A 15,106-nucleotide genomic window follows, 5' to 3' on the forward strand; every position below is an offset into this window, starting at 1 on the left:
AACTCTCAGCATGACAGGAGCCTACTGTTTAGACTTAATGTAACCTCAGTAATTATCCCACCTGATTAAAATAACGTGCACTGCTCTGTTTCTTCAGATGGTTTCTGGATGTGTGACTAAGTCTCTTTTCTCTGTTGAGGGCAGTTTGTTCACTGACTCGCTCTCTAATCCACTATTCATTTCACAGGCAACCTTGCCCACACCAAGGGTAAAGGCATAAACACAATACGGAGCCCACGGACCCCGACACGCACCATCACCCTCGCCAAGGTACTTACAGCACTGTCTGCATTATCACTGTATTATCTCCCACATAAAGAACTTCCTCTGAAAAGTTGTTCAATTTATTTTCTCCATATTACTCTCACTACTCCAGTCGAGACCTGCTGCTGAATTACAGTTCAGATACTTGTGTCTACTGTGTTTTTCATTCATTCTCACTCTGTTTTTACCCAACTGTAATTACTGCTTATTTTATTTATTTTCTCACCTTTCTTTCGTTTTTCTTTTTCCCTTTCGCTGCATTTCTGTTTCAAAAGATGGGAGTGCTAAGTTTATACAGTTCTTTTTCTTTTAGCGAGGTAATAAAGATGTGTGTATAACTATACCCTTTCCTCACTCTAGATATCCTTATAACAACCAATTGGATCCCGATATAGTGGCCTGTAGCTTGGTTTGAGATAGTTACAGTTAAAGTTACTTAGTTCAACAAAGTGAAAAGCGACCTATTATGCATTTCCTTATTTTCTATTTGATATACTTGTCAAAAAAAAAGAAACACAAGTAACATAACTATCATATACAGTATATATATATGTATAATATAAGACTTTTAACCTGCAGAATGGCCTCCTCTGGACGTGCAAGCAACACCTCCGTGCCTCCTGTGTTAACAAAATAGTAATTCCATTAATTAAAACCAGAACTGAAAGCTAATCAACGTGTTTGAGGTTTTTAAAAGATTAAAAATGCACAATAATCAGTTTTAAAACAAAGATATGATGATATTTTATATGTCATCATATACAACTTTGCATAGCTCCTCATGTTTAACATGACAAAAGTTCTAAAGTATCAGTTCAGCATGAGCTCCTAATGAGCCAAAAGCTTGTTATGATGCCAAGGAGAGCAGGTATCCCTAATGTGGTTATCTCAGGCACACAGCTCTGTCTGAACAGAGGCCCCGCCTACCTGCTGTTGAAATAATGTGTTTGTGAGAGGCAGCCAATCAGATGATAGTTGGCTTAAAGGAAGAGGGAAAAGAGCTGAAGCAGAGAGTGATTTGACGGGAATCACTCAAAGCTATTTTAATGGACTCCAAGCATAAAAATATAAAGCTGGAAATGAGCATAAAAGGTCTACTTAAAAGTATTTTCCTGCATTAAGTCTCTGTGCAGATCATTATGTGTATTTGCAGCCTTGCTTTGCAAAATGCTAAATGCACCTAAAAACCCTTACTTCCTTCTGATGTATCTCTTATGCCGTGCTAATACTAGACTTGTTCATACAGGGAGTGCAGAATTATTAGGCAAGTTGTATTTTTGTGGAATAATTTTATTATTGAACAACAACCATGTTCTCAATGAACCCAAAAAAACTCATTAATATCAAAGCTGAATGTTTTTGGAAGTAGTTTTTAGTTTGTTTTTAGTTTTAGCTATTTTAGGGGGATATCTGTGTGTGCAGGTGACTATTACTGTGCATAATTATTAGGCAACTTAACAAAAAACAAATATATACCCATTTCAATTATTTATTTTTACCAGTGACACCAATATAACATCTCCACATTCACAAATATACATTTCTGACATTCAAAAACAAAACAAAAACAAATCAGCGACCAATATAGCCACCTTTCTTTGCAAGGACACTCAAAAGCCTGCCATCCATGGATCCTGTCAGTGTTTTGATCTGTTCACCATCAACATTGCGTGCAGCAGCAACCACAGCCTCCCAGACACTGTTCAGAGAGGTGTACTGTTTTCCCTGCTTGTAAATCTCACATTTGATGATGGACCACAGGTTCTCAATGGGGTTCAGATCAGGTGAACAAGGTGGCCATGTCATTAGTTTTTCTTCTTTTATACCCTTTCTTGCCAGCCACGCTGTGGAGTACTTGGACGCGTGTGATGGAGCATTGTCCTGCATGGAAATCATGTTTTTCTTGAAGGATGCAGACTTCTTCCTGTACCACTGCTTGAAGAAGGCGTCTTCCAGAAACTGGCAGTAGGACTGGGAGTTGAGCTTGACTCCATCCTCAACCCGAAAAGGCCCCACAAGCTCATCTTTGATGATACCAGCCCAAACCAGTACTCCACCTCCACCTTGCTGGCGTCTGAGTCGGACTGGAGCTCTCTGCCCTTTACCAATCCAGCCACGGGCCCATCCATCTGGCCCATCAAGACTCACTCTCATTTCATCAGTCCATAAAACCTTAGAAAAACCAGTCTTGAGATATTTCTTGGCCCAGTCTTGACGTTTCAGCTTGTGTGTCTTGTTCAGTGGTGGTCGTCTTTCAGCCTTTCTTACCTTGGCCATGTCTCTGAGTATTGCACACCTTGTGCTTTTGGGCACTCCAGTGATGTTGCAGCTCTGAAATATGGCCAAACTGGTGGCAAGTGGCATGTTGGCAGCTGCACGCTTGACTTTTCTCAGTTCATGGGCAGTTATTTTGCACCTTGGTTTTTCCACACGCTTCTTGCGACCCTGTTGACTATTTTGAATGAAACGCTTGATTGTTCGATGATCACGCTTCAGAAGCTTTGCAATTTTGAGACTGCTGCATCCCTCTGCAAGATATCTCACTATTTTTGACTTTTCTGAGCCTGTCAAGTCCTTCTTTTGACCCATTTTGCCAAAGGAAAGGACGTTGCCTAATAATTATGCACACCTGATATAGGGTGTTGATGTCATTAGACCACACCCCTTCTCATTACAGAGATGCACATCACCTAATATGCTTAATTGGTAGTAGGCTTTCGAGCCTATACAGCTTGGAGTAAGACAACATGCATGAAGAGGATGATGTGGACAAAATACTCATTTGCCTAATAATTTTGCACTCCCTGTATATCACTGTGGTGGATTTGTGTTTATAGCACCATGCCTAATTCTGCTACGCAATTTCAGAAAAATGGCTTACATAGTCAATCAAATTTTTTTTAAAATGCTTTTAAAACAGTGTTAAAACTTTAAATTTTGCACTCCAAGCATTCCGTAATCAGCCTGACTCTTTCAGGTGCCAGTATCCAAATAAAACTCCTCCTGGCAACTCAATTGCGTGGCTTTACGTGCCGGTGTGAATTAGTTTAGATTGCAGCCGTACACCATTGCTAAATGTAAGCCTCAAAGCCATTTGCTCACCTAAAACCAATCGACAGCGGCTACATTTACAAGAACTGTTTGATTAGTTCTTGAATTAATTTCCATTCATCTGCATATTTTAGGGAAAAAGCTCATCAAAGGTTTTGCTCTTGAGAAGCCACGATGAGCGATTTAAATGCTAAAAAACAGCATTAGGCTGATGGCGTGCTATAAAGGTGGTCTTCTCCCCGTTGTGTTTGTGTTGAGAATTAGAAGTAGAGCTTGTTAAAATGTTACCAAATATGTGGTAAAGGACAATTAAGTGGTTATTTTTTTTATTTTTATTTAGCTGTCTGTTTCTTTTTTTTGGGGGGGGGGGGGGGGGGGGGGGGTGTTTTGTTTTTTTCTAAGCAGTTTTTAAGCATTGAGTCATTGACATGTGACCGATTTGGGTGTAACACTGTTGTATATAAGTAGACCATATTCTTGATTTGGCACTACTTGTTTATCCACTTTATGCGTCTCTTTTGCAGCGTTCTCTGGAATTAAAGCCTGCAAAAAAATTCTTGCTTGATGTAAGCAAATGAAAACGGTGATTGGTGGTTTTTCAAAAACACAATCAAATGTTTGGAGTAAAATTTGCACAGGAGAAAAAAGATAAACCACATACATGTTTTATTATTTAGTCGGATATCCATACTGTACAAGCAGAAATTATAGAGAGTAGTATTATATCATATACCCGGTATTATTGGCCTTTTTTTAATATGTTTTATGTTTTTGGGTTTTTTTTTAGCCAGGTGAATCTGGAGACACGCCTTACCACCCTAGAGAAACCACCAACATGAGAACACAGACAGTGGCCTCCTACTTCAGAGTAAGATTTGAACATTTTTTTAAATTATTTTATTTTATTTGCTTGGATCAGTTATTTGGGAGGTTTTTAGAGAGAGCCACAAATTAACAAACAAATACAGTTGTACTCAGTAGTTCACATACACTCATCATGAGCATGATTTCAAAGTAATTTTGAGCTTTTAATCATTTCTTTTAAGTGTTTTGTTTCCAGGGTGGAATGATTGTACAGCAAAGATCCTAAAGATTTATGCATTTATTTTGAATTTTCTACACAGGGTCAGAATTATAAATACAAACATAGAAATGATACATACAACCTCAGATATATAGATACTCTTTTAGGGCCGGGGCTGGATAACCACCATCTACCATTATAGAATTGTACCATAAATTTCTAGCTGGTTTTCTTTGAGTGCCTTCTCTCACCAGAGACATTATAACTACCATATATTTGCCACAGCTACCCCTAATCTTCTTCTTCTGCTCCTTCTAGTACTCTTTGATGGACCTTCTGTCCAAGATGGTGGCAGGTCAGCCTCACTTTGTGCGCTGCATCAAGCCCAACAACGATCGCCATGCCAACAAGTTTGACCGTGAAAAGGTTCTGGTCCAGCTTCGATACACTGGTGTTCTGGAGACTGCCAAGATCAGACGCCAGGGTTACTCTCACCGCATCCTGTTTGCTAACTTCATTAAGAGGTCAGTGGTGAAAAGCAGAGCTTATGAAGTGATTACAAAATCAGCGTGTAGAACCTTGATATTAGTGTCCAGATAATTACATTGATTGCTGCAGGTACTACTTATTGGCTTACCATGCTAACGAGGAGCCCGCTGCAACCCCAGAAACATGTGCTGCAATACTGGAGAAGGCCAAGCTGGAAAACTGGGCTATGGGAAAGACAAAGGTAAGGAGAGATTTCATTTCATTCATTCATTTCATTTCATTTATTTGTTCATTTTCAGGCACAACAAATACCTATATTGAACATAAAATGCACAAAACAAAAAACAAAAATTGCCTGAAATTTGGTGTTTACTGTTGTTTCTCACTGTTTGGTTAAGTTGAGGCAAGAAATTAAAAGAAATTTTCCACCTTTTTATTGTTGCATCCCTTCATGATCCAGCAGGAATCTCAAACATACGGAACAAACATCCAAATGTAGCACATTGAGCTCAGAGTTGTGCAGATTTTTTTGAGTCTCCTTTGCCAGAGGCCAATTTAAAACTTCAATACTAAATAAAACTTTTTTCCACACATTATGGTCATGAATAGATTCAAATCAAGTTAATAAAGGACTCCAGATGAAGGCTCATACACCCAAACCATTTAGGTTAAACAAGGCATGAAAATAAAAGAATGTGCTTCTGATTTTTTATTTTTTTATTTTAAATCTATAACCAAAGAGCATTTCAAAGATCATCATCATCTAATTTCATAGATTTGAGTGAACAACAGTGATTATCCCACAACTGTAAAAGGCTGATGGGGTGTGGTCGTCACCCTGCCAAGCGGTCAGGTGGTTGGGTGGCATGGACCCTCAAGTTTCTGTATTAAAATAGCTCGAGAACAAAGCAACATAAGATTTTGAAATTTATACCATAGATGTATCCACTAAAAACGTTGGAAAATGTTGAATCTCAGTGACCTCTTTCTCAAGGTTATGGTCAAAGGTCAGGTTTTCATCCAGTATGGACAGCTCCTGAAAATCTTGGAGTTTGAATCCCGATGACGTGATCTCAAGGTCAGAGGTCAGATTTTCAAATTTATACCTTAGGTCCATTAACTAGGAGGCTAAGGGGTAGCACTGACAGCTGCCAGTATTTTTATTCTGATTACCTAGGGTTAGGGTAAATATTAATACAAACTGAAGCCAGTTTAGTGAAGGCTCAATTCTTTGTATTGCTTTATCTTCTGCTGCTTTATGGATTAGCATTTATTTATTACTTTTCTAATCTTGATAACAACTTAAAACACTTTGCACTATGAGACTCATATGCATTCATATTGCACTGACGCGCACATGCAAATGCCACATACAAAGGTACCTTAAATTGTTGAACCCAGAAATCTCCTGCTGTGAAAGAACAATAACTTCCGCACTGTCGTGCCTGAAAAGGGAATCCAACAGTGCTTGCGTGATTCTGCATTTGAGGCTAAACCTACAGTGTTATGTTTGTATTTCAATAACTAACAGTTGTTTTTATCCCTCTGGGCTTAGGTGTTTCTCAAGTATTACCACGTTGAACATCTGAATCTGATGGTACAGCAGACAACACAGCGAATCATCCTGGTCCAGGCTTGTGTTCGAGGCTGGCTTGGAGCCAAGCGGTACCGGCGGATATTAAAAGAGCGAGAACAAAGTGCCCTGGTGCTGCAGTCAGGTTAGTAAACTGTGCACGCTGGTTGTGTACCACAATGTCAACAAGTTATAGAGGAGGCATAAATTTTATTTTTTTTTGTGCTGCAGCATACAGAGGACATCAAGCTCGGAAGAGGGTAGCTGATGAGAAAAGCAAAGCAAAGTTGGAGGCCTTCATCATCCAGTTTCAGGCTGGTAGGAGTCTGATATTAAATTAGTTACATTATCTATATGTGGTGCGTATTATATTGGCTTACCCTTATTCCATTTTCTTCTTCAGTTTGCCGAGGCTATCTCGCAAAAAAGAGGTACAAAGAGATGGTAGATGAGAAGAATAAAGCGGCAACCAAGATTCAGGCTCGCTACAGAGGGCATAAAGAAAGGAAGAGCTTTAAAAGAAAGCTGTAAGAGAGATGGAAGCTATGCACAAAGCAGCAGTGAAATGTCTTTTTTTCTTTTCTTCTTTTTAACATAAATGTGTCTATTTTGCTTCCAGGGAAGCCAGAGAGAAAGAGAAAGCAGAGACTGCTTCGAAAGAAAATGAGGAACAGATAGCAAAACCAGAAAATGATGCAGAGAACGAGGAGGAGGAAACTAAAGCTGCAGTGGTTCTTCAAAGCAACTATAGGGGCTACAAAGAGAGAAAAAAGTTTAAGGAGAGAAAAAAGACGATGGCTGGAGCAGAGCTGGAATTGCCAAATGCAACAGCGGAAGAGGGACAGGAAAAAGATGTCCAAGAGTTGGCTAACAAAGAAGGAGTAGGTGAAAAGTCAGCTGATAAACAAGAGGAGAATGAGGAAGATGAAGAAAGTACTTATGAAGCAGAGGAGAATGATGACAGTGATAATACTCAGGTGCCAGAAGATGAGCACACAGAAGTGGCAGAGGAAGCAGTGATTCAGGATGCTGAGCCTAAAAAAGAAGAGCAGGAGGATGGTGGACAGAAAAAAACTGCAGGTGAGGAAGCTGCTGATTTAGAAGAGGAAACCAAGGCGGCCACTGTTCTCCAGAGTAACTTCAGGGGCTACAAAGAGCGGAAGAAACTAGAGGAAGAAGGCAAAATCCCAGCTAAGAAACAGAAAGCAAAAAGTCCTGCAGGGGACGAAGTGCTGGAAAAGGAACCAGGTAGTGACGAGGCAGAAAAAGAAGCCTCGACAACAGCTGAAAATGCAGATGAGACCAAAGCGGCTGTAGTGCTTCAGAGCAATTTCAGAGGCCACAAGGAGCGCAAACGACTCGAAGAGGAGGGAAAGCTCCCCAAGAAAAGGCAGAAGGAGAAAGATGTTCCATCAGAGCCTCCAAAGGAGGAAGAGACAGAGGAATCTCTTCCAGAACCCCAGGAGAACACTTCTAGTGAGAACCGAGAAGGGCTGGATGAAGAGAAAGCAGCTACTGTCATCCAGAGTAACTTCCGAGGCCACCGGGACCGAAAGAAAATGAAAGCTGAGAGGGAAGCGCAATTGAAAGCTAAGGAGGAATCTGGGACTCCCACTGATGCAGAACAGGAGGAGGCTGTGGACATCACTGATGTGGTAATTGAACGTAAAGATGAGACAGACGTTGAAAACCAAAGACTGGAGGAAGAACACGCTGCAGTGAAGATCCAGAGTAACTTCAGAGGGTACAAGGACAGGAAGAACCTGAAGGCCAACAAGGAAGCTGCACAGAAAGAGACAAGAAGGCTGGAGAGCTTCTCCAGACAGGTTATAGCCTCAAACAGATTTTATTGAAAACTCACTATCTTGTCATTTTCTTTCCAGTCTTATATCCTTTTTCCTTCTAATCTCTCCAACAGATCGCAAAGACGTCTGAGGACTTTCTGACTCTGCAGCAGAAGCTGAATGAGATCATCCAGGCCCATCAATCAGACCCTGAGAACAATGGCATGTTGTTTGTGAGAGGAAACGCAATCAATGGTAGCTTCACTCCCCAGCGTCGCCATTCAAGTAAGATAAGTGAGGTTGGCTAGGTGAAAAACAGATTATAAAGCAATAAAAACAATTCATAATGCTGTCATGGATTGACCCAAAGTTAATTTGAAGTTCTGGTTCAGCTTTTGATGCACTGGACCTTTAGATAATTAAGAAAGACAGTCTGTCCATTCTCACTGTCTTCTCGGCTTCTCTAGTCTTTTTCAGTCTGCTGAACTGAAGATAATGGATATGGTGCCCAACTGCGCTCAGAACCATTGACCGAAAATTGTCAAATGCGACTGAGCTATTAGGTCTATTCAAACTGACTGAAAACAACAATTCCAGCTATTTTCTCCCTGTTCTTTAATTTTGATCGATAAAAAACAAAACAAAAAAAACAAGGAGATTGCAATTTTATTGCTGACTTCTGGTAGATGACCATGTTACTGATTAGGGATGCACCGATACCACTTTTTTGGAAAATGAGTACGAGTATGAGTACTTGCATTTCAGTACTCGCCGATACCGATACCGAGTACTTACTCATTGACAAATGCCAGCCATTTGACTTTCTGGTAGTAATAAGGGAAATGTAGTTCATGTATTTCATGTATTATATATATTGCATACATTTGTATTTGTGTATTTTAGTTACAAATAGACCCAGGACACGCTGGAGAGATTATATCTCTCGGCTGGCCTGGGAACGCCTTGGTATTCCCCCGGATAAGCTGGAGGAGGTGGCTGGGGAGAGGGAGGTCTGGGCCTCTTTGCTTAGGCTGCTGCCCCCGCGACCCGGCCCCGGATAAAGCGGATGAAGATGGATGGATGGATGGATGGATGGATGGATGGATGGATGGATAGTTACAAATATATAATATTTCAGATGTAAAATAATCTTACATTTAGTACTGTAGTTTATCATTGAATACCTATAGCACACAGACTACCTTGGGTCAAGTATGGTGGAGATGAAGTACAGTGGGTTGGTCTCGACGTCACTGAAGCGCTTTTTGACAGCTGCCTGTAAGGTTGCTTTCATTGTCTTGACACCGTGGTCCTCGTCTGTTTCTCTGTTTAGAAGTCTCACTAGCACAGTCACAGCTGGGATGACATCAGAGGCTAGTGCGTCGTAGCTGCTCACTTTTTTAGTTAGTTCCTCAAAGGGGGCGAGGATGGCAACAGTTGTCTCCATAAGAGCCCATTGGTGAGCGGTGAGATAGTCAGGGAGTTCATGCTCGGACACATACACCTCCAGCACTCGCTTTTGCTCAATGAGGGACTGGAGCATGTAATACGTGCTGTTCCAGCGCGTCTGTACGTCCTGCTGCAGTCTCTTTATTGGCTGGTTGAGCTGTCCCTGAATGTCCTCGAGGCGGGAGTAGGTTAAGGCGGAATGTTTAAAATGCCCAACTATTTTCCGTCCCACTGCTATAGCATCAGCTATGCTCCTCTGTGCTAATAAGCGTGGGTAAATAAGCGTGGGTAAACTCTTTGTACTTGTTGTTGTGTTGGGATTTTAGGTGCTTGATTAAATTACTTGTGTTAAATGCGCTACCTTTTGAGCCTCCTCTGGACAATTTCGCTGAGCACAATTTGCAGTCCGCCTTTGTTTTCGTGTCTTCATTCACTTTGAAATAGTTCCACACGTCTCGCCTCGCCTTCTCCCAGCTCTGAACTGCAGCCGGGGCCTGGGGGCGGGCACTTGGCGCTTGTGATTAACCCCTTACATGCCGCTCAAACATAGACAGGTCTCAGACCGTGGTATCGGTCCCCGGTATCGGGGGACTTTTAACGAGTACGAGTACTTTAGAAAATGTGGTATCGAGGCCGATACCAGATACCGGTATCGGTATCGGTGCATCCCTATTACTGATGGACAGTATCTTCTTTCTGTGTCCTGCAGCTCTATTAGATTAGGAAACCTGAGAAGGTCAAGTGCCAAACAGGAAGCATTTCTCTTCTTCATGTGTCATCAAAGATAACATTTGATTTGCATGGGTGATATCTGTAATTGCTTTTGGGGTGGTCAATGAAGAGAGGCAGCAATTTGAAAAGTTCACTTTGCAAAAATAAAGATGACAGCTGTCATCTTTAGAGTCTTTTGAGTTTTATTACAAGGGCATTGCATTTGCAGTACCTTTTTAATCTTGTGTGATAGCCTTGTAATACTCTGTTTGTAAATTCAGTTTTAACTTTTTTAGTAGTCAACATTTTGAATAATCACTTTTGTTTTGGAAGTTGTAACAGTACACCAGGGTACCTTCAGTAAGACTAGCATTTAACTTTCACCTGTCACCAGAAAAGCCCACATTTTAATTAATTTTGTATTATGAATACATATTCATTCTTTGACTAGTACCCTAAAGAGTAATATGAAAGCAGTAATCTAAAGGGAGAAGACAAAACCAAAAGCCAGCCACAAAAGGATACTGCCCACAGACAAATGAATAACGTAAAGCCTTTGAGTTTCAGACTGTATGCTTTGAATGTACTGAATGATCTTGCATTTCTTTGATTTCAAATAGTTTTTTAATTTCGCAGAAGAGTGTTTTATTTTTTTCCTTCAGTTTGTCACTAACTTAATCCCTTTGACCAAGTGTTTACATTATTTTATGGTGTTTCTGTCCCAGAGGTGTGGACTCGAGTCACATGACTTGGACTCGAGTCAGACTCGAGTCATTAATTTTATGACTTTAGACTTGACTTGAAAAAATGTTCTAAGACTTGTGACTTGACTTGGACTTTTACACCAATGACTTGGGACTTGATTTGGACTTGAACCGGTTTACTTGAAAAGACTTGATATTTTACCCCAAATATAAAATTTAACATGCATATTATATAGAGATTGAAAATGTGATGTCATTCACGGGATTCTGGGAACTCGTGGCAAGCGGTACTAGCGCACGCAGACTTTCAATTAAAATCAGTTATACAGCGATAAAAAGAAACACAAAAATGTCAAGAAGCTGTTGTATTATTAACTGCAATAGCCGGTCGCATGACAGCCACGGGAAGCCGACGGGTAAAGAGATCGGTTGTTATCGGATTACGTCGTTGAAGAGAAATTGTTCTAGCCATGTTTCCGAAGTAACAAAGACGCGACGGATGGCCTGTATTGCAGCCATTCAAAGATCAAATATAACGTCCCAGAACACTCCAGCTCACAGGTTAGTCTGCTCCAAGCATTTACACGAAGGTCAGTGTTTTTTAGTAGTTAATACGTCATTTTCATAACATAATTGGTGATATAGGTTACAAGCAAGTCTGGCGCTGAACAGAAATGGTCGCGCTATGCTCCTTTGTTTATTGTGCATAAATAGTGAATTGTCCTGACACAATATTGCGTTTCGCTTCTGTTATTATGGTACATTGACAAAAACATATACTTTTATTCACAGGATAAAACAGGTTTTTTGTATCACTAATTGCCCAGTACGATTACAGCATACAATATTGTTGTCACTGCTACATTTCTGTGATGGGTACCAGAAATTATTTCCACTACTAATTAATTACCGTTGAGCTCAAAGGTCCTATTAATAAACGGTTAAGGAATGTGTATTTATGACGACAATTTGTGAGACCGGTAAACTTATGATACGTACGATGGTCTTTCGTTCTACACGGTGCATTTCAAGGTCCTGCACCCATCCGTCGGTAAACTGTACCTGGGCTTGTTGCAGTGACCTGAAGTTACTAAACTTCATGAGTGTATGCACTCACTCCAAGAACCGTATGATTATAAATATGCATATAAATATGCTAAGATGAGATAGCTGACTTCATCTAACTAGCAAATGTTTTCCAGGCTACGTTGGTGATACAGTTTTTTTTAATGTGTATGATATTTTTGTCATGCGATTTTAAAGCCGGTCCTACAACCGCATCCAAGAATAACATGCAGCTTATCTCAGAACTGTCGGTGAAAATTATTCTTGGAGCTAGGTTTAATTGAGCTGCATTTTAAAGAGGTGCAATTTCACAATTTGTGTATATTTTCTAAGTTCACTATTTTGTCATGTGTTGAGAAAAACACAGATTTTAAAATTACATGGTCTAATATTTACATTTAGCATATAACTGCAACATTATTTTTTCGTTTTGTTTTTTTTAAAGACTCGAAAGGACTTGAAATTCAAAGTTTCAGACTTGTGACTTGACTCGGACTTTTACACCAGTGACTTGAGACTCGACTCTGACTTGCCTGACATTACTTGAGACTTGACTTGAGACTTGAGGATAAAGACTTAAGACTTACTTGAGACTTGCAAAACAATGACTTGGTCCCACCTCTGTTCTGTCCTGAACATAATACTTTTTTATCCTTAACCATGCTATATTTAATATAAAAAAGATATAGTAAGTAAGTCTTAAAGCCTTACCACAAAGAGAAAACTAGCTAACTCAGTTGATAACCTGGTACTAATCAATTGCACTGGGTTATATCCTCATTGGTCTTTCCAAGTAATTTTTCTTCTTTGTGACATGAATTCGTGAAGGTGCAGAATACATTTCTCAGATATTTGGTCCACGTTGACACTACACAGTTGCTGATTTGTTGGCTACACATCCCACTTCTGCTATTTACATAAGCAAGCAGCTAAAAAGAAGTACCTAATACAATGGCCAGTGAGAGTGTGTTAACTAGAGAGCATTTAATGACTCTTACTCAGTTTATTTTCTTTCAGAAAGAGCCCGAATAGATGTTTTTGTTTCCAGTCTGTATGCTAGGCTAAGCTAACTTGCGGCAGTGTACAGATCTGCAGACAAAAGAGTGGTATCACAGAGTGAGCTACACAGATAACAGTCTTCCTTTAATCCAGGCATGTTTGCCCTTTACAGACTCTTCTCCAGCACAGTGCATTGCCTGAGGTAAAGCAGAATGAATTATCAGTGTTATTTCCAGGGGCTAGTGCAACTCCTATGAAATTATCCTTTTCAGCTTCACAAAGTCATTTCTCCATTGACGGCGCTAATCTGTCCTCATGAATTTCACTGACATAATAAATCAAAATCATTTGCAATACACACACACAGAGAGAGAGAGAGAGAGAGAGAGAGAGAGAGCAGAGGAATCCCAGTCACATTGTTCTTCAGGAAAGGTCATCAGATTTTAATCATGTTTTGCGAGTTAGCATTTCCAACAATTATGGCAAGAAGTAATAAGTAGGTACGTAAAATTGGCTTTAGTTGTTTGCAATTCAGAATGACCTTTGGATGGAGTTGTTCAATAATGTTACAAACTTTTTACCTTCTTCACCTGAGAGCTTCTGTACATGATGGATTGTTTTTTTCCCGTATGTGAACAGCGATTAATAATGAGCATCAAACAAAGGTCACTGTAATATATTTATAATTGCAATAACATAGATGAGGGTTGTTGATACATTACATCATGTATGACAAACATGATAGATTGCAGTACAGCCGCTGCAAGGTGGGAGATGTCAGGCATGAAAGCTGCCCACCCAATCACTGCATGTTCAAATACCGTACTCGGAATTAAACGTGGATCATTACGAAGTTATCAAACACTGCACTTCCACAAGTGCCTTAGAAAATATACACTAAAAAATATTCCTGAGCCTCATAAAAATGACACAATAATCTTGAGTAAGATATAACTGAAATATATAACATCAAATGTTTATACCTGTATCATTAATCTGGACTGCACTGGTGGTTCTTGCTTTGAATCTAGTCATCTTTCATTTCATGACTTCTCTCTAAAGTCATCTGTCAAAAGTTTAAAAAAAAAAAAAAAATATATATATATATATATATATATATATATATATATATATATATATATATATATATATATATATATATATATATATATCATAATGTAAAAACGCATTATGTGCATGTTATATGTTCAGTTTTCTACTCTAATTTATTTGGCATCTTGCAGGAGAAAAATATTATGAATTGCTGAGGCTAACCTCCAGATGTAGAAATCCATCAGAGAGTAGAAATACCTCCCTCCTCTCCAATTGACCATAATGCTAACATAAATCCTTATATATTTCCAGAAATCTGCATTTTACAGCAGCACTCTTTGTTATTAAAGGCTGCAGAAACTTCGTATTCTGTGAAAAGTAGGAAGTAAAAAGATGGAAATACAAACTGATTTGAAGGCAGCAATTTCTGGCCAGTCGTCTCTGTCTCAACATCCCCCATCTCATCTGCCATGTTTGCTCTTTAAGAAGGGAAGAAAATGCCCCAAAATACTTCAGCTAAGAGTACTTTTGTGAAATAAGAGGCTGCAGCAGTGGTGGGCATGCCATGAAAACCAACTGACACTTAAAAAAATGCAAACTGATCATGTGTTGAAGACATTTTGAGAGTTTATCAGGAAATAAAGTTGTGCATTTTTGTCAGCCTCATTTTGCCCAATTATCATCAGCAAAACCAGTGCCGGATGCATTAAACTGTCTGTGTTACTTTTCAGCTGACAAAAGATTGTCGAGAACCCCCCGCAGGAACCAGCAGCCAAAGACCCTGAATACACCAGAGGACTCCACCTATTACAACCTGATTCATGTAAGTCTAAGAGAAGGCGACGAACGATTTCAGATATTTTCTACAACAAAGCTTTGCCGTCAGCTGCAACTGTAACCGCCTTCCCAGCATCTAGCTTTAATAATGCACTATTGATTG

At 39.7% G+C, this 15,106-nt stretch overlaps 1 protein-coding gene across 4 annotated transcripts in view; it reads left to right on the plus strand.

Moving 5' to 3' along the window:
* Positions 1-15,106, plus strand: part of myo3a (myosin IIIA) — a 67,019-nt gene that overhangs the window by 43,439 nt on the left and 8,474 nt on the right. Inside the window, exons 23-35 of one of the 4 annotated variants that reach the window (XM_085362069.1) lie at positions 188-270; positions 4,103-4,183; positions 4,658-4,863; positions 4,958-5,069; positions 6,384-6,546; positions 6,633-6,719; positions 6,805-6,928; positions 7,021-7,255; positions 7,295-8,227; positions 8,320-8,440; positions 9,559-9,562; positions 13,251-13,270; positions 14,898-14,989. In XM_085362069.1, coding sequence (XP_085218195.1) covers positions 188-270; positions 4,103-4,183; positions 4,658-4,863; positions 4,958-5,069; positions 6,384-6,546; positions 6,633-6,719; positions 6,805-6,928; positions 7,021-7,255; positions 7,295-8,227; positions 8,320-8,440; positions 9,559-9,562; positions 13,251-13,270; positions 14,898-14,989 — 2,261 coding nt within the window. Of the gene's footprint in view, positions 1-187; positions 271-539; positions 582-3,839; positions 3,882-4,102; positions 4,184-4,657; positions 4,864-4,957; positions 5,070-6,383; positions 6,547-6,632; positions 6,720-6,804; positions 6,929-7,020; positions 8,228-8,319; positions 8,471-9,558; positions 9,563-13,250; positions 13,271-14,897; positions 14,990-15,106 lie in introns of all 4 variants that reach the window. The other 3 variants (XM_085362070.1, XM_085362072.1, XM_085362071.1) reach the window with 3 other exon arrangements.

Source organism: Diplotaxodon limnothrissa, linkage group LG9 (genome assembly GCF_057381915.1).
Source record: "Diplotaxodon limnothrissa isolate DT_005_m linkage group LG9, D_limnothrissa_male_GT1.1, whole genome shotgun sequence".
Taxonomy (NCBI): domain Eukaryota; kingdom Metazoa; phylum Chordata; class Actinopteri; order Cichliformes; family Cichlidae; genus Diplotaxodon; species Diplotaxodon limnothrissa.